The 18816-nt window shown below is 37.4% G+C and overlaps 1 protein-coding gene across 1 annotated transcript in view; it reads right to left on the bottom strand.

Moving 5' to 3' along the window:
* Positions 1 to 18816, bottom strand: part of LOC150091155 (uncharacterized) — a 1391089-nt gene that overhangs the window by 493909 nt on the left and 878364 nt on the right. Inside the window, exon 25 of the mRNA XM_090374518.1 lies at positions 10026 to 10139. Coding sequence (XP_090230644.1) covers positions 10026 to 10139 — 114 coding nt within the window. The remainder of the gene's footprint in view (positions 1 to 10025; positions 10140 to 18816) is intronic.

Here is an 18816-nt window from a genome sequence, read left to right as displayed (position 1 = left end):
ACTAATTCCAAGCTTTGCTTTGTTGTCTTCTTGTTTTCACACAGTCTTTGTTCCACCAGGATTTTGGGTGCAGTGGAAAACTAGTTGAAATTGTGGTTATTGTTTGTTCAGTTGCTTGTATTAAGCTATCTGTAACGTGTTTCATTGACCAATTTTTCTTAAATGATCTACAGATTAAATATTGTCAGTTCTCTAAATTTTTCCCAGTTTCTTTTTCTTACTTTCCAGCATGGTTGTCTTCTAAGGTGGCAGGAAGGGTTTCTGGTCAGAGTGGTGATTACTGGGTAATACTCACTGCTGTATGGGTTATCTATTACATGCTAGTTTAATTCTGGTAGAAGTGAAGGAGTGCATATAATTAGGTCTATTGCTAAGATTGTATGACTAGGAGAGTGAAAATAATTATGTTTACACTACTGAGTAGAGAAAGGTTATGGTGATCGATTATTCTCTCTATTATTCGTCCTCATCTGTTGATGTCATTATTTCCCCATAGCTGGCTATGTCCTTTCAGGTCTCCCATTATATAGAAAGGTGAGGGAGTTGGGAGATTAGTTAGTCTATTTCTTAAAATGGTATATCCGGTGCTGGTAGAAGATACACTAAACAGATGGTTACCCTAAATCTTGTGTTATTCTTACAGCTATTGCTTCTAGATTGCTGTTTAAAGGAATCTGTTGGGGTCCAGTTACAAACCACGATGGCTGCACCTCCATGTGTTGGCCCTTCTCTACATTGTATAATTTTTTATTGAAAGAGTGTCATTATCTATAGTATGCTTTGTTGGTTTGGTTTTCTTTTTTTTTTTTTTAGGAGCATTAGCAACTAAGGCCATATTGCTCCGGGGATATAGGATACATTGAGAGATGAAAATCATTGTTTTGGAGCTGTTTAACAACTGTTGATGGCACCAGGCAACTATGTCTTTCCACCATTCGCATATTAAGGAATGACAGGAGATACTTAAGTCATCTGTGTACAGGGTAGTGGATAATGCTTGTGAAAGGTCCTGTATTATTGAATTCATTATTAGGTTAAACAGCATTGCATCTAACACTGAACCTTATGGGACCCATATTCCTAGATAAAATTTGAAGATAAGTGGCTGTGGAATCTAAATTGAAATGAGTGGTTATGTAGGAAGATTCTGATAAAATGTCGCAGATGCCTGCATAGTCAGAGATTATATATGTTTTGCATTATATCAAATCTGCAAGCTGTGTCAATGGCTTTTTCTATGTCAAAGAGAACCACGACAAGGTGTTCTTTATGCACAATGTTTCAACAGGAGCAGACCTGCTTTCCTGGAAGCTGCATTGCACTGGGTTAAGAAGGTCATTCTGAATTAGAAACCAGGTTAGCCAGGAATTGATCATTTTTTTTCATGACCTTGCTCATACACAATCTTGTTGCCCTTCTCTGTACTTGCTCAAGCAACTCTACATCCTTCCTAAAATGAGGCCTACAGAGCTGTATGCAGTACTCAAGTATGGCCTGATCATTGACAAAGTAATAATCACCTGGTTTTCCCTACTAGCAAAATTCCTGTATATCATTGACAAGACACCATGACCTGCTTTGGCAGCCTGTCTGCACTGCTCAGAAAATTTCATATCTGACTGCGCAATTACTCCCAGATCTTTTTCAATTTCTACCACCCTAGGTGTAGTACCACACAGTTGGTAAGTTTCTCTGGGGTTACTTCTACCCATATGCAGTACTTTGCATTTCTCAAGGTTAAACTCTAGTTGCCACTTCTCAGCCCATCTGCCCAAATTTTCTAGATCTTGTTGCAGAAGCACACTGCCATTACAGACATTAACAACCCTACCAACCTTTATATCATCTGCAAATTTCGAGATTAAGCCTGATATACCTTTATCAATATCATTGATAAATATACAAAACAACAGTGGGCCCAACACCGAACCCTGGGGGACTCCACTAATAACATTATTTCACAAAGAGCATTGATTACCACACTGTCTTCTCCCACTCAACCACATTTTATCCATTATAGCAACTTACCCTTAATAACATACTGCTTCAATTTGTACAGTAGTCTTCCATGTGCATCAGTATCAAAAACTTACCTTAAATCCAAGAATATGATATCAAAATTATATTTTACATTCAGTTCCTTTGTAACCACATCATAGTATCCAATCAAATTTGTCAGACAAGACTTTCCCTTAACAAACCCATGCTGTGTCTTTACTATTACTGCAGTCTTGTCTAGATGATCCTGTAATGCTTTGAGGCTCCAGAAGGAGTAGCATTTAAATTACTCATATGAGTAAGATAAAAATTTCTGATGCCTAAGTACCTCGACCCACCATGGAGCCCTACGAGGGGACACCCACTCATGAACTAACAGGTACTATATACACGAATGGGATGCCAAGTTCACTTAGGAGCACCAAATCCACATTTCTAATAAGCCTTGATCCTGTCCTACGACCTGCTAGGATCAATTGTGACCCTAGCAGGTCGTAGACCACAATTGACCCTAGCAGTAAGAACCACCTGGCAAGTGATCTCAGTCAGATCGGTCCAGGACCACCCATATTATTGAAGCAGGGGCCGAAGTGGTGTATTAAGGCTGGGCCCCTCAACCACCAGGAAATCCCTTTCCAAGTTTCCATGGGTCACAGAGCACTGCTGCACACATTGGATTCCAATGATGTAACCCTGGGAACCAAAATATGGGTGTTGGATCCCAATGATGCTAATATGGAAGGCCAGCAGTATCACTGGAAAGTACAAGTGCCCACATCGAGGGGATGCACATCTATAAATCTATAACAGAATCTATTGATTGTTTGGTTTCTATCCTCAGTATAATTATTTTTTCCCCAGTATGCACCTTCGGTAATGCATTTTCAAATCCTTGGCCCAGTGGCTGCAATTTAGACAAGGTATTTAGAGGGAAGAAAACAAGCTTCACACTTGTAAGTTTCAAAATTATCAAATGAAGGTGGGCAGAGCAGTTGTCGACAATCAACATGATTTTTCTGTTTTATTTTGTCATCTTTATATCAAAATTTAAAATCCACTGTTCAAAAACTTTTTTCAAAAGTGTTTCTTTCCAATGGGTATAGTCTTCTTTGATTTCAACTCCACTTTCATCAGAAATAACTTTTTCGAGTTAGCCATGGTGCTCTTTAAATTTGTCCAGCCAACCAGAACTGGCTTGAAATGTTTTATGCCCCAGAAAAGATGTCTACTCCATAGCCTTTTCTTATATTAATGGCCCTGATATCGGCACATTTTGGTTTCAAATCAACTTTATCTACTTAAAAATTTCTTCATCTACACCTTCACACAGCATAATTCCGCACACTTCCGAATGGGTTTCTGTTTCCCTAAACAGTTTCAAGATCAAAACACAGTTTTTCAGAATGGTTAACAACACTACTGGCAGGAATATCAAATTTTAAAGAAATTTCTTTTCTTTCTTTTTTTAACACCATGATCTACACTATTAAGCACTTCCACTTTTTCACACTACACTCAAAGATTTCCTCTTAGACACTGTAAGGTTACTTGTGCAGCAGCTAAAACAATATTGATTTAGGGACCACGTATACCTACCAAGTAAACAAAGACAGGTGAAATTTAGTGAAAGTGTGGATGACTCATTTCATCAAAACAACAGATGAATTTCAGGAATAAAGGAAACTTACTCTCTCTTAATTCTGTAATAGGTTGCTTAAAGTAGAAAACAGGTTGATCAGACTCAACGTCTGCATCGGGAATATGCCTTAATCTTTGTCTATGGCTGTCGACACATAGATAGCAGTTGACCAGTGTGACTTCTCAGTACAGTAGTGTATGGGATGTATAGGTTTTACTTCTTTTTAGCCATTGTTAAACCACTGGGCAAAGGCCTCTCCCAAAACCTTCCATATTTTTCTATCTTTCTCCATGGTTGGCCAGTTTCCTCCTGCAGGGTTTTATGGGCACCATTAAATTATAAAATATTTTAGCTCTTAATTTGTGGAATTACTCCCTTTAGCTTTTAAGAGCTAAAGGGAGTAATTTTTAATCCTTTTAGCTCTTAATTCGTGCTTTCAACAGCATCAGCTTTATTAAATAAAGGCCAGAGGTGCGAACAATGTGTACCTGGGTCTCTCAAAATCAGTTCATCATATGGAAATTTTCTTCTTTATACGGAAACTATTTTCAATGTAATGACCAAGGGGAAATCAAAAAATTTCGCTATATGGAAGTTCACTAAAGAGAGGTCCAACAAAGTGTGTGTGTGTGTGTGTGTGTGTGTGTGTGTGTGTGTGTGTGTGTGTGTGTGTGTGTGTGTGTGTGTGAAGTAGTGTGTATGTATATATACAGGGTGTTTCAGTTAAACGTTTCAGAACTTCTAAGAGGGGTAGGGTACATCCTGACAACTCGAAATCATATAGCAATGTGGGGTCGGAAATGCTTTCCTGAAGCGGTGTTGTACACAGAAGCACCATAAAGAAAAGAGACCGTAAGTGAAAAATCGTTTTAATAATACATGAAAAGAAGCAAAAGGTACATGGATTAAAGTAAGTGTTCTAAGTTTCTTCCACAGGCTACAATGCACGCCTCACATCTCCGACGCATGGACATCCGAACATTCTGGAATACTCCAGGCGAATTTCGAATTTCTTCGGCAGCTACTGCGATTCTTGCAACCAGCTCCTCAGCATTGTCAACAGGGGTGTCATAAACTAGCGATTTCATATGACCCCAGAAATAAAAATCAAGACATGATAGGTCGGGTGACCGAGCAGGCCAACGCACGGGACCACCATGTCCGATCCACTGTTGACCAAATGTGACATCCAGATAGTTATGAACATCTCCGCTATAATGGGCAGGGGCTCCATCGTGTTGGAACCACATTGTCTGTTGCGTCGATGCAGAAATCTGTTCATCTCTCAAAAGTTGTGGCAATACTTGCTGCAGAAAGATCAAGTAGATAGGTCCGGTTAGACGACACGGTAACAGGTAAGGTCCGATGAGGTGATCTCCCATAATACCGGCCCATACATTGACCGAATCTGTGCTGCACGACGTCGTATTGCATGCAGGTTCTCGACCGCCCAGATATGGTCGTTATGCGTGTTGAAAATTCCTTCCCTTGTGAAGGATGCCTCATCGGAAAACAACACTTCAGCAGGAAAAAGGGGATTTGTAGCACATTTTCCAAGGTACCACTGTGCGAAAGCAATACGAGGTTGAAGAAACTTTGAACACTTACTTTAATCCATGTACCTTTTGCTTCTTTTCATGTATTATTAAAACGATTTCTCACTTACGGTCTCTTTTCTTTATGGTGCTTCTGTGTACAACACCGCTTCAGGAAAGCATTTCCGACCCCACATTGCTATATGATTTCGAGTTGTCAGGATGTACCCTACCCCTCTTAGAAGTTCTGAAACGTTTAACTGAAACACCCTGTATATATATATATATATATATAAACTGATAAGGTATATGATAAATGTAGAGATTTTAATTTTGAGACTGTCAATCTCACATATTGGCATTCAAACATATCCTGCAGAATCCATAGCAATATAATTCTATTGCAAGAATTAAGATTAATTAGATTATATAATAGTCCCGATAATATTGTAGTTTCTCTAACAGAATTTATTAACAAGCTGAGTAAAAATGGTTTTCTTCTTAAATTCATATTTAAATACCTATGTAGAGCTATTTACATAGATATAAAACTATGGCATAATAATATTTGCCCTCATACTATAGTTAGGAATTTGGGGATTTACTAAATTGGTATATATGTACATATTAGGCACTTCCCATAGAGCTGTTGATCTGTGTCATACGCTCTGAAAAAGTTGTACCCAATAGTTGTTCCATGGGATGGAATATTTTTTTTTTTTTTCCGCCCAGAGGTCACTTATGTCCACAATGCTTTTATAATTGGAGGATACCTTTTTCCATAATTACATATGACAGTAGAGGGAGCTTTGAACTTTCTTTCATTTCATGCAGCAGCTTGGGTCTATCCACATTTTGTTTGTTCTGCTCCGACGTATCGGTAAAATTTTGCTTGGTTCAGATGTATTGGTTAATTTCGCTTTGTTCTGGAAGTTTGGCTTGCTTTTCTATTATTATGGCATTTAACTTTAACCTTAATTCTATATTAGAGTCCTTTAATCTTAATTGGATTAGTACAAGTTTCTTTACACATTGAATTACCAGGAACCCTACTAAGGGACGGGGATTAACACCTCCGGTAATTTTCCGAAGTAGTTTGTTGTCTTTACCTCTACTTTTATCTTTATGCTATCTAACTCTTGTATCTTATGCCTCAAAATCTATTAGAGTAATTCGAGGGAGATTGAGGTACTATTGCTATACTTGTTGCCTATTCCTTTAGCCTAATTTTTGGGCTTATGCCCTTACTATTCTTTCTTTCCTCCTCTCCATTTTGCTACGGAAACAGAAATACTTGTGTAAATATTCCATTAATGTTTAAGAGTTTGGCTATCTGTAGGGCTAGCAGTTATATTTTGCTAGTCTGCCATTCTAATTTGTTATAACAAGTTTCATATTTATTTTGATTACATTAGCAGTTTAGCTACTTAAATTTAAATTTAATCTTAAAGCTATTATGTATACTATATTTAGTATATATGAATATGGTGAGGCTGGCATGTAACTAGCAGAAACAGATAGCTCATGTTGTTATTGATGGCATATATTGAGAGGCGCTAGCCCCAGTTGATGTGCCTTTCGATGTAAGCCTTATTCACTAACGATATTATGGTAATATTGATTGTTATACTGATTGTTTATTTTGTTAATATTGGAATTAGTATGACTTAGCTATATATTGAGATGGTTAGGGCCCTTTGTAGGTTATGGTAACACCTTTTTCTTAAGTTTTATAGTTTGAAATAAAAATAAATATCTTGTATTTTTGCAGGCTTATGTAATGTTCAATCATTTCTGATGGCATTAATCTGTCCTGTCCTGAATATATCAGTTGTTTAAATGATCTAAAATTATCTAAATTATTTGGATATTAGTTTTAATAGGAGTTTTAAAAGGAGCCAATTTTCAAATGCTTATGAATAATCAAGTAAAGTTGTGAGCAGCACCTCCTTTCTACTGTAGTAGTTGCATCCCATTAGAGGAATAGTTTAAAGGAAATCATGTGTATGTCATTTGCTATAACTTGAATATGCTGACAGCCCACAAACCACCACGACAACTGCTACTTTTAATGGTGGCTCTAACAAAGTTTAAAAAGTTTGTTAATTGAAAATCTGTTGTGTATCCCATATACATTCTCTTTCTCCAGTGCTACACAATGAAAACCTGCCAATTCCTAATCTGCCTTTCAGAGAAGATTTATCAGAATAGGATGATGAATCAGGTGAACAGAACAATTAGAATTACATCTCGGAAGCCTGTTCAAATACACTGCCACATTTCCCTAATTAGCAACAATCGAGTCTAGCCAAATCCAATATAACTGCATCTTAACTGCAAGGTTTACACATACAGAAAAAGATATCCCTTATGAATGGTTTTCATTGTTGGAATATACTTCCATCAATTCCTGTTGAACACTGTTCATATTAAAGAAGACTGTGGAAACGTAAAGCATGTGTTAGAGAAGCTCAAGTATGACTGGTATAAATGTAATGCCTATGGAGAAATCAAGATGCTGGTGTTTCTTCTGGATTGTTAAGGTTGCTAAGCTTATATGGTGGAAGAGCAGCACAACAGCAGAAGAGAATGGCTCCCAGAATTCGGCTGCAGCCTGGCATGTGCAAGCACACCCGCACACACACACAGTAGTAAACAATCCCTTGATTCCAAGAAATAAATTCTTACTAGCACCATTCTGTATCATGTTGGAATTGTTCAAATAATTTGCTAAAGCAGTGGATACTCAAAATGACACCTTCAAGCATATACAATCTAAGTTTCCAAAACTGTCCAGTGCCAAAGCATAAGGTGGCATATATATTGGTCCATAAGTTAAGCAGATTTTATATTCACAAAAAATACAAAATGACTGATGCTGAGTGATCATTTTGCTAATGATTTCACCTTTTATTGAATGATTTTCGTGGTAACGTTAAGAATAAAAATTACAAAGTACTTGATAAGTTGATTGAAAACTTGGGAAAAAATGGGATGCAGAACCTCATCCCAGTTCCACTTCTTGTATTCTCACCCAGAGAGAGAGAGAGAGAGAGAGAGAAGAGGTAGCAAGAAAGATGAGATGAAGCTATGATGGATGGCTATGTCTAGTTCTTGTTTGTCATTTAATTGTAGCAAAGATTATTCTGCTTATTCTATACACAAGTTAAACATTATTAATAGCTCTGATATGGTGCTTTTACATAAAATTAAATTTTCTGTTTATATTCCGTAATGACCAAATGGTCAGAGGAGTTCACAAGATAGACAGAATACAAGAAACAGCACCGTATTCAGCAGTCACGGCCTTGAACCCCGCTCACTCAAGGAACGAGTACTTATGCGCATAGAGTAAACCCTCAATTTTATGGACTTTGGATTTAGCATATGAAAAAAGCAACTTTCACTAGAGTATTCTGAGGTGCTCAGAATACTCTAGAGGAAACTGGTAACTCATGAGTCATGAGCAAGCATCCCAGTCTGTTTATGGATAGCTTGCTCATCTGTGCACTGTTTCTTTATTTTAACCTCATTAGGTGCTCATCTGTGCACTGTTTCTTTATTATAACTTCATTTACAGTGTGTCATCATGGCTGCAAGAAAATTGGTGAAAAGAGAAAGCATGGATATCTTGATGTTCTACAAAAAATATATCTGTTAGAGAAGTCAGACACTGATCAGTCCCTTTCCCACATCTGTGAGGAAAGGGACTGATCAGGATGATTTGTTTTCTCACAGAGAGTGGAAAAAAAAAACTGTATCAGATATGGTAAAAAGCAAGGTTAAGCTTAAGCAACTATAACTATAAACTGCCTTCACAATGAGTTGCACTGGTATTCCACCACTTTTAATAAATAACTATGACAGAAAATCTAAAGGCAATATAATGTGAATTATAAACAAATACAGTTCCAAGCTTCATAGCATTGATGTAATGGTCTTTATACTCACAGCAGAAAAAAAAAAAACATTAAAAAAAAAATTTGCATTCATCAATTGCATTGGCACTCCAATGGTTAATGCAAATTCATTATTTGCACAGAACCTCACCAATGACTGTAAAATTAGGAAATATTCACTGACATATAGTGTTGATGGAAGCATTTCAAGAGTTGGCGACAAAAAAGCACAAAAAAAAACAGCAACCAGTATTAACCTCAAGTGCCTTTAATGTGCAAGTGAGATCAGCTGGTAAGGTATCTAGCTTAAAACATTGAGAATACCAGTCCAGACTAAAGTTTTTACTATTATCTCAAATTTGGGCTATTAGCTCTGACTCTGAATACAGTTTTCCAAGACACCACTATATGTCACAATAAATTATCTTCTAGTGACTATATACTACACACCAACCAAAAAAGTACAGGTAAAATAAAAGCTTGTTTTTTATTGTTTAACTTTATTTTGGTGTTTATAATATAAATAAACAAACAGTTTAAGTTTTCAGTATGTGGGATAAAAAAAAGGGTCTTAAAAAAAATTTCAATATAATGGACATTTGGGAAAGGGAATTATTGCCCATTTGGCAATAATTCCCTTTCCACCTTATTAGTCTATAAAATCAAGGGGCAGGGTAAGTGTATTTACTTTTCTTTCATTTATAAGCAAGTGAGTGATGCTATGCAAAAACAAATGTCACATTCATAAAGAAAACGACATGAAATACAGACTTTTTAGCAACATTACTAAAATATTTAAAAGTAGGTAACAAAACTAATAATAAATTCTGAATAAAAATTCTTATTTTTTCTTGTTACTTGCAATTACACACACACACGCTATAAAGTACATAATAATATTGTAAGTTTACAGTGTGAGAAAAACAAAATAGTTTTTAAAAATTAATATATTACCTGGAAGACCTTGTAGGCCAGGAAATCCAGGAGGACCATATGTGCCAGGTGCAGCTTCACCAGGTTCACCTTTTTCACCAGGCAAACCACGAAAACCAGTTAACCCAGGGGAACCTAATAAATTATTGTTCCAAATTTAGACTATTACAATGTAACAATACTAAAATAAGAACAATAGGTACTCTGGGAACCTATATTGTTAAATACAGATTTTCAATAGTTAAGAAAACTAGACTGTCAAATCTAATTGTTGGGCGTCTATGGCCATAGTGTGCCAGTCAAATCTGACTAGAAGTTGATGATGAAATTAACTGCAATACTACCCTGAATCATAGTTGCAATAGGCATTGCAACAGAAAAATACAATCATATAAAATAAAATAAATAAATTTTCTGTTTATAATCTGGGACGACCAAATGGTCAGAGGAGTTATATAGATTTAATTAAAAATATGCACATGCTGCTACATAATATAATTACATAATTATTTGCTGATTATGTACTAATTGTACATAATCAGCAGATAATTATTTAATTATGTAATCAGCAAATAATTATGCTGATTTAAGTACTAATTGCAAACACAAATGTTTGCAATTAGTACTTAAAATTCTATGGGCTGTGTTTTTGTTGTTCTACATCATGGAACAATGACTGCTCGGTCCATTTTAGACAAAGAATTGTGGGAATGATATTTTGTCCAAAAATATGAGTTACATGCAAGCATTTTGAAAATGACACAAAATTCATATTGGCAAACATGAATTGAAGAAATCAACAAATTATATGAAAGTTGATTATCTACAAAAACTACTTCATAATGGGTCAGTCATAATGGTATAACATTTGATATCAATAGGCAAGAAAAGATGAATGATCAGAGCAGCTCTAAGACTCTGTAAGAGCAGATGTAAGTTAGTTTTTGTGACAAAAACTAACTATGGCCTGAGAAGGAGCTACCACATCAGAAGAATGAAATACAAGGTGCCATACATTATTCATTGCCATATATTGTTATATATCACACTCAACTTGCTGAGCATGTTATATAGCTGTACAATACAAGATCGCGTCATCACAATGGTATGACAGCATTTATATAATGCTAGTCTCCAGCATTAAAACTACAAGAACATCTATCATTATTGCCAAAACCATAGGGAGGCTACAAATTTGAGGAACTACAATACACTAGAGAGAGAAATGGAAACTGAATTCAGTGAAACTGGATTGTTTTAGACATAACAACAAAGTGTTAATGCTCTCCAAGCCTTGGTAATCACTGCAGTGATTATCCAGATTTCCTATTCGAAGTCTTTGGAAATATTACCCCCAGGGACTCACATCTGGTGAGTATGGGCTTGGCACACCCAGGGTTCAGAGCTGGATATCATATCATCATTCTTCCCTTTCTTGGTGATTCCTTTCTACTTCTTCTACTTCTCTCTCTCTCTCTCTCTCTCTCGGGGGGGGGGGGGGGGCACTTCCATAGCCAGGTGGGCAGGAGCAGCAATGAGTAGCACACACTTCCTGATTAGACCGGGGTTCCAGCCCGTGACCACCAAATACGGAGGATGTGGCAAGGTCAGGGAATGACCACCGCATATCCCCGGAGCAATATGGCCTTAGCTGCTAATGCACCTAAAAAAAAAAACAAAGAACTCTCTCTGGGTACTAGGGAATTTTTTTTTTTTTTTGGCTGGTGCAGTATAAGCCTGAGGCTTATACTGCACCATATGGCTAATAATAATAATATCAGAATATCTTTCCACCCACTGAACATGAATGAAACTTCGATGGAAGAGATTTCCAAGTGAAAATGTTTTGCTGCAGTTGCAACTGAACAAATATTCTACAGTATACCATCAATGATAGCATGTCTCGTAATCTCAAAGAATTTTATTCTAAAGTTGCAATTTCCATACAGACAAATTTCTGCACATTGTATAAATATATATTACAAAATCTTATCCAAATATTAGCATTGAATGACAATCAAAGCTCTTCTCTTTCTTTATTATTAGAAAAATGTAATACAGTGAATGGCGCTTGTGATCACTCCAGGATACAGCTTAATAACAATAACTAAAGAAACAAGAATGCAGCTGTTCAGTGTCATTTATTTATGTGAAACAGAAATGTATATATATAAAATGGTATAAGTGGACAAAAACAAAGAATTAAAATCAAGCGATATAAAATACTGTAACTATCCAATATTTCTTAAAGAAATTAACCAATAGAAATGTTTCTGCAAATCCACACAATGCATTAAAACAAACGAAGAAAATATTAAAATTAAGAAATAGAAAAGGTTAATGCTCTACGGTAAAACAGTCACATTGGTAGAAGTTCAGATACAGCACTTTTTGTTTACTGTTTGCAGTAAACACACACATGCAACGCATTGGAGTTTCGTGAAAAATTGGGAACTCACACCATCACTTCTACTGCATATGTATAAATGGCAATAAGGCAAAAAAGCGATGACACAAAATGAAGCACTGATTACAATAAACTCCCCCTCCAAAGGTATGGGGGATCCCCAACTTATGACTGCTCAACTTACATTTCCCCATTCATATGTCCTTCCTTCAAGAAAACAGTTTTATGTACTTACACGAAAAAACTCATATACTGGTTTGGCAACACATTCACTATATACGAGTACAGTGGATTCTGCTTATAGGAATCTGTGGTTAATTGAATCAGCCACTTTATTGAATCAAAAAACTTGAAAAACCGAATCTTTTGTTGTTGAATTGTGTAAAATTCTTCTCTTATTAGAATCATATTTCAATGTATTGACACAAAATGAAACCAAAACTACACGTAAACAAGAGCATGTGAACACTCCCAATAATTAAGTTGTTGTTGTTTTTGGTTTTTAGGAGCATTAGCAACTAAGGCCATATTGCTCCGGGATATGCGGTCGTCATTCCCTGACCTTTCCGCATCCTCCGTATTTGGTGGTGACGGGCTCGAACCCCGGTCTAATCAAGAAGCGTGTGCTACGCACTGCTGCTCCTTCCCACCTGGCTACGGAGGCGCCCCAATAATTAAGTGATCCCATATATCATACATATTAGCACCTTGTGTGTACGTGTGCATGCGTGCGATGCATGCTTGCGCGTGTGTGTGCATTTTTATCTATTGAAATGAATTTGACTAAAGCAACAATTTATCAGTCGGTGAGAGAAAAATCACATAATTATGTACCCTGTTTATTTACTGCTTGCTGTCTCACCTTTCTGTGAATGACTATAGTGAGCAATTGTGCAAATATGCCAAGTTGTTTCAGAAAGTCAACTAACACAGTAGGTGATGAACTGTGCAGACTGCATCTGAAATGAACACAGCTCTTTTGTAAAGCTTTTTAGTTTTTTACTAGTGTACAGTATTTTACAAATTTCAAAATTTTTTCTATTCAACAATATCTGGAAAGAAGACTAATAGTACCCAGAATACTAGCTCACACAAAAAGTCAAGGAAAGCTAGAATATTAAAAATTAAACATGAAATACTCAATGAACAAAAATCAGGAATGAAAGTGAATGAAATTGCAGCCGAGTTCAAATTGTCGCATTCAACATTGAGAACAATTCTGAAAGATAAAGAAAAAAATTTAAGGAAATGAAGAGCTGGTTAGCAAAAGATTTAGCTTTAAAGTGCAGCATCCACTCTGTGCAAGATTTTCCAGAAAAATTGGCTGATTGTTTGCTTGGGGATTTATTAGGAGCATTGGCATCTGTGGCTGTAGTGCGCAATATGTGTGATAAGTGTATGCTATTTATTCTTGGATAGAGTTAACTGTCGAGTTAATTAGATCTATCATTATCTATTAATTAGATAACTATCCAATTAATAGATAACGATAGATCTAATTAACTCGATAACTATCTTCTTCTTCTTCTTTGGTCCTTAGCTGGCAGCTGGGGGAGGCGGTTGGCCACGCAACCAGTATGCTGCTGTAGGTGCCGCAGGGTTTCGGACTTGCTCTATGATGTTCTTCCATACCTTACGATCCATGGCGTCAGTCCTGGCCTGGTTAAGGTCGAGACGTCGGCTCTTCAAGTCATTTTCCACTTGCTTGGCCCACGTTTTCCTAGGCGCGGTCCGTTGGATGCTCCATTGGGTGGGTCGTTGTCTCCAAAGGAGTGTGGATGGTATTCTGTTTGTGCCCATTCTACATACGTGGCCAAACCATCTAAGCCTTCGCTTCTGGATTTGGTCGGCAATGGTTGGTTGCTGTTGGCATCTGGCGCGGATGGTATCATTAGTGATGCGGTCGCGAAGAGAGATGCCCAAGATCTGCCGCAGGCATCGCATTTGGAATACCTCAAGTTTGTTCAAATCTAACTTGAGACAAATCCATGTTTCCGATCCGTAAAGGAGAATGGGCAGGATCAAAGTCCGGAAGAGTCGGATTTTAGTCTTTGTGGAAATGTTGGTCCTCTTCCACAGACACCATTTGAGCGAGGCGAACTATCTAATTAATTAGATAACTATCGAATTAGATAACTATCTAATTAATAGGTATCTATTAATTAGATAACTGTTGAGTTAATAGAGTTAATTCTTGGATAGATTTAGCTGTCACAGTCCATCTCAAGTGCAGATGGACAGTGACAGCCAAATCCTCTGCTTGCACCTTCAACAATGGTGGGACTGTTAGTAACCCTGGGTATAACCTCCATGCACATTGTGAGTGACCACCCAGGTGTGAACCAACATAAGCAGAGGTTGAGGTGTGGCACCCACACAACATAGAGAAATGCCACCCCTCTGTGTTACCAGACAATACTAGGTGGTAGATGACTCTAATCAACCAGTGAATTACCACCATTTTGCTTAATGGAGGCTTGAAGTGGTGGAACCCATGTTTAGTCTCAAGAGCTAAGTTCCAGTCAACCCTTACCCATCTCTTCCATCATGCAGTATGGCTGATGACTTTTGAGGTTATAATAAACATCATGGTGAGATCCAATCTTCCTTACATATGGAGGGTACAACTCTAAAACGGTATTTGCAGGCCTGCTGCTGGTTAGTACACTGGACCAAACCTATTCGTAACTGTTTAGGAGGCTTCTGGATCAGCTAGTGTATAATCTTGCTACCTCTACTCTGCCAGATAGTGACTGGAGGGAGTCTAACTAGTGTGTATGCAGGAGGGGGGAGGGGCATGTCGAGGCCACGTTATGTCAAGGATCTGGGTATATTCTTACCATGTGTACGTCATATTCAAAAATTTCATTACTTCATACAGCATGTCCCCCCCCCCCACCACTTTTTCTTACTATTGAATACACCATGAATTGTCAAACTAATAGAGTAAACTTATCTGCAAAAAGATTTAAACCTTCCAAACGCTTCCTAGTTCATTTCACAAATATACGTGGTCTCAATTCTAATCTTAATGATGTCCATTCCCATTTGCAGTCTGCCAAACCCCATGTACTTTTTCTGAGAAAATCTCAATTATCAGTTGATTCGATCACTGCTCATCTCAGTTGCCCAAATTATTTGCTGTATGATTCCGTTCACCTCAAAGGTGGTACTAGTGCATATGTCCATTCCGATATTCCCTGTCAGAGACTTGGTAATTTGGAATCTCCTCTTTTCGATCTTCTCTGGCTTAAAATCTCTCTAACTCATTGTGTCAAATTTATCTGTTGTCTCTACCATTCTCCCAACTCCACTAATCACTTGGAGTTCTTTGACCTCCTCATTTTGCAACTTGACTTTCTCCAGTCCAACTTTCCTAACAATGAGGTAATTTTCCTTGCTGATTTTAATGTTCACAACTCCAGCTGGCTCCAGTTTACTAGTCATACCGACCCAGCTGATTGAGATGCTGAGGATTTTGCAATTACTAATGACCTTGCAAAGATTGTTAATTTACCTACAAGAATACTGGACAATCCTAACAATGTAGCCAACATGCTCGATCTATTTCTCACAAAAAACCCTTCTAAGTATACAGTCGAAATGAGTGGTCCTTTAGTCACGTCAGATCACAACTTGGTGATTGTCTCTTCTCCAATGGAGCCTTTACCTCATGGCTATTCCCAACCTCGTAGTGTTTGGCATTACAAGAATGCAAAATGGGATGACCTGTGAGATTTCTTTTCTTCTTTCCTTGGTCGAATTACTGTTTCAAAACTTCTGATGTCAACGTTTGCTCAGATCGTGTCAGTGAAATTATTCTGGTAGGAATGGAATCCTTTATTCCACACTCAACTTTAAAATTTCGTCATTTATCTAAACCTTGGTTTTACAATCAATATGCTAAGGCTGTTCAAGAGAAGAATGTTGCATATCGTGATTGGCTTGTTTCCAAATCTTCAGATTCATTTTCTGCCTACACCAAAGCTTGCAACAATTGTAAAGCAGATATTAATCAGTCCAAACTAGATTTTGAACAGGCTAAGAGTAGAAAACTTGCTTCTTGCCCTAATGGTAGCTGGGCATTCTGGTCTCTTGTAAAAACTATTGCCCACAACTTTTGCACATCTCTTCTTCCGCCTCTCTCAAAATCAGATGGTTCTGTTGTCACTTCAGCCAAAGATAAAGCTGACCTGCAAGTATCCCATTTTTCTTTCTTCCAACTCCTGTATCACTGAACTTGGTAAAACTCCTCCCACCATTCCCAATACAGTCCATTCAATGCCTCCTGTGGTCTTTCATCAAAAGGATTTTGACGAATCTTGATGATAAGAAATCTCCAGGTCCTGATCGTATTTCTCCACTTATTCTCCTGAACTTACTCCTGTTTTTTGCCGCCTTTTTCACTTTCTTATTCCAAAGATGTTTTTTCTTCTGCTTGGAAATTTGCTCATATCCAGCCAGTTCCTAAAAAGGGTGACAAATCCCTCCCATCAAATTATCGTCCCATCGCAATTACTTCTACTCTTTCTAAAGTAATGGAGAAATCAATTAACCGTGAACTCAAACTACCTAGGAACCTTCCGTCTGATCAATGATCACCAGTATGGATTCCATCAGTGTCGATCCACTAGTGATATTCTGGCTTATGTTACTGATTTATGGATAAATTCAATGGAAAAGTTCGGGGAAACACAAGCAGTTGCTCTTGACATCTCAAAGACTTTCAATCGTGTTTGGCATAAAGGACTCCTAAACAAGCTTCCATCTTATGGTTTTCCAACTGTTTTTTTGCAATTGGTTATGCAGTTTTCTCTCTGATCGCTCACTGAGGGTGATGGCAGATCTCTGTCTTCTAACTTTTCCACTAATGCTGGTGTCCCCCAAGGTTTCATCGCTCAAGATTTGATTTAATACTTTGAAGCTTATTATTAAGTTGTTGCTGCCATGATAACTGACATAAACTTTTCCCCACTCTTTTTCTCTTGTATATTAATGATCTTCTTCCATTGACTGGAAATCCAATGCATAGTTTTGCCAATGATAGCACGTTGCATTACATTTTCCATTTTGGGAAACCTTGCCCTGCTCAATCAACTTCATCTCAAATATCCGCTATGAATTCCTTAAATGCCGATCTACAGGTAATTCTCCAGTGGGGCAAAGACAACCTTGTTGATTTCAATCCTTCAAAAACTCAGTCTTGTCTGATATCTCGCAAAAAGGATTCTTCTGCTCCTATGCTTATCTTTGGTGACACTCCGATTTCTAGGAAAAATGATTATCTCATTTGGGAATTATCCTGACTTCTAATCTCTCTTGGCACAATCACATTACAAATACTGCTTCCTCTGCATCTAAAAAACTTGGTTTTCTCTTTCGCTCTCGCCTTTACTTTTCTTCCAAACAGTTGTTCAATCTTTACAAATTGCAAATCCGATTTATCATGGAATATTATTCCCACATCTGTAGGGGTGCCCCCAAAACCTCTCTCAGGCTTCTAGATTCCATTCAGAAGAGTGCAGTTAGGTTAATTAATGACTCCTCTCTAACAGAGTCTCTCCACTCGCTTTCTCATAGATGTACTGTTTCTGCTGAACGCCTTTTCTACAGATACTTCCATGGGCACTATTCTTCTGATTTGGCTTCTATAATTCCCGCTCTTTCTTTCAGAACAGTCCCGAACACGTGCTGCCACCAGCCAACATCCATTTACTGTCCAACTTCAAACTCACAGAACCAACTTTTCATCTTCCTCGTTTATTCATTCAACTGACGTTTTCTGGAATAACCTTCCTTCATACTTATTTCCTGAAAATTACAGTCTACAGAAGTTCAAGTCTAATGTCAACAAATATCTTATTTTGTCTTCTCAACCTCCAACCCAAGCACGGTACTAAGTACTATAGGTTTTAATACCTTTCGTGTTTGGGGTTTTCATAAAAAAAAAAAAAAAAAAAACACTGCAAAACTAGTACCAGTAGATTTATTTTTAACTAGTTAAACGGGATGGTGTACATTAATCATTTTGAGAAATGTAAAAATGCTCAAGATCTTTGTGTTATTATCCAAAAGTGAAGTACGTGTAAGAGGGTCTTCTGTTGTGGCTGAAGTAAAAAGATTCTAGCATTCTCTTGTATATTTTGTGCATTCAACAAGGATATGTTTTATAGAAAGCACAGTGTTACAGTGAGACACTGTGGGGGTATCTCCACTCTTAAAAGATAACCATACAAGACAAGCTAGTATTACCTGCTGTTATCTAATTGAACTAAAGTTGGAAGGCCATCGCTCACAATTTGATTTAATACTTTGAAGCTTATTATTAAGTTGTTGCTGCCATGGTAACTGGCATATACTTTCCATTTGTTGTCAGGTGGAAGGTTAGCAGATTTGGCAGCATTG

This window comes from Mastigoproctus giganteus, chromosome 1 (genome assembly GCF_048544385.1).
Source record: "Mastigoproctus giganteus isolate SK-2022 chromosome 1, ASM4854438v1, whole genome shotgun sequence".
NCBI lineage: Eukaryota > Metazoa > Arthropoda > Arachnida > Uropygi > Thelyphonidae > Mastigoproctus > Mastigoproctus giganteus.
The sequence above is the reverse complement of the archived record's forward strand: the minus strand, read 5'-3'. Positions and strand labels throughout refer to the sequence as shown.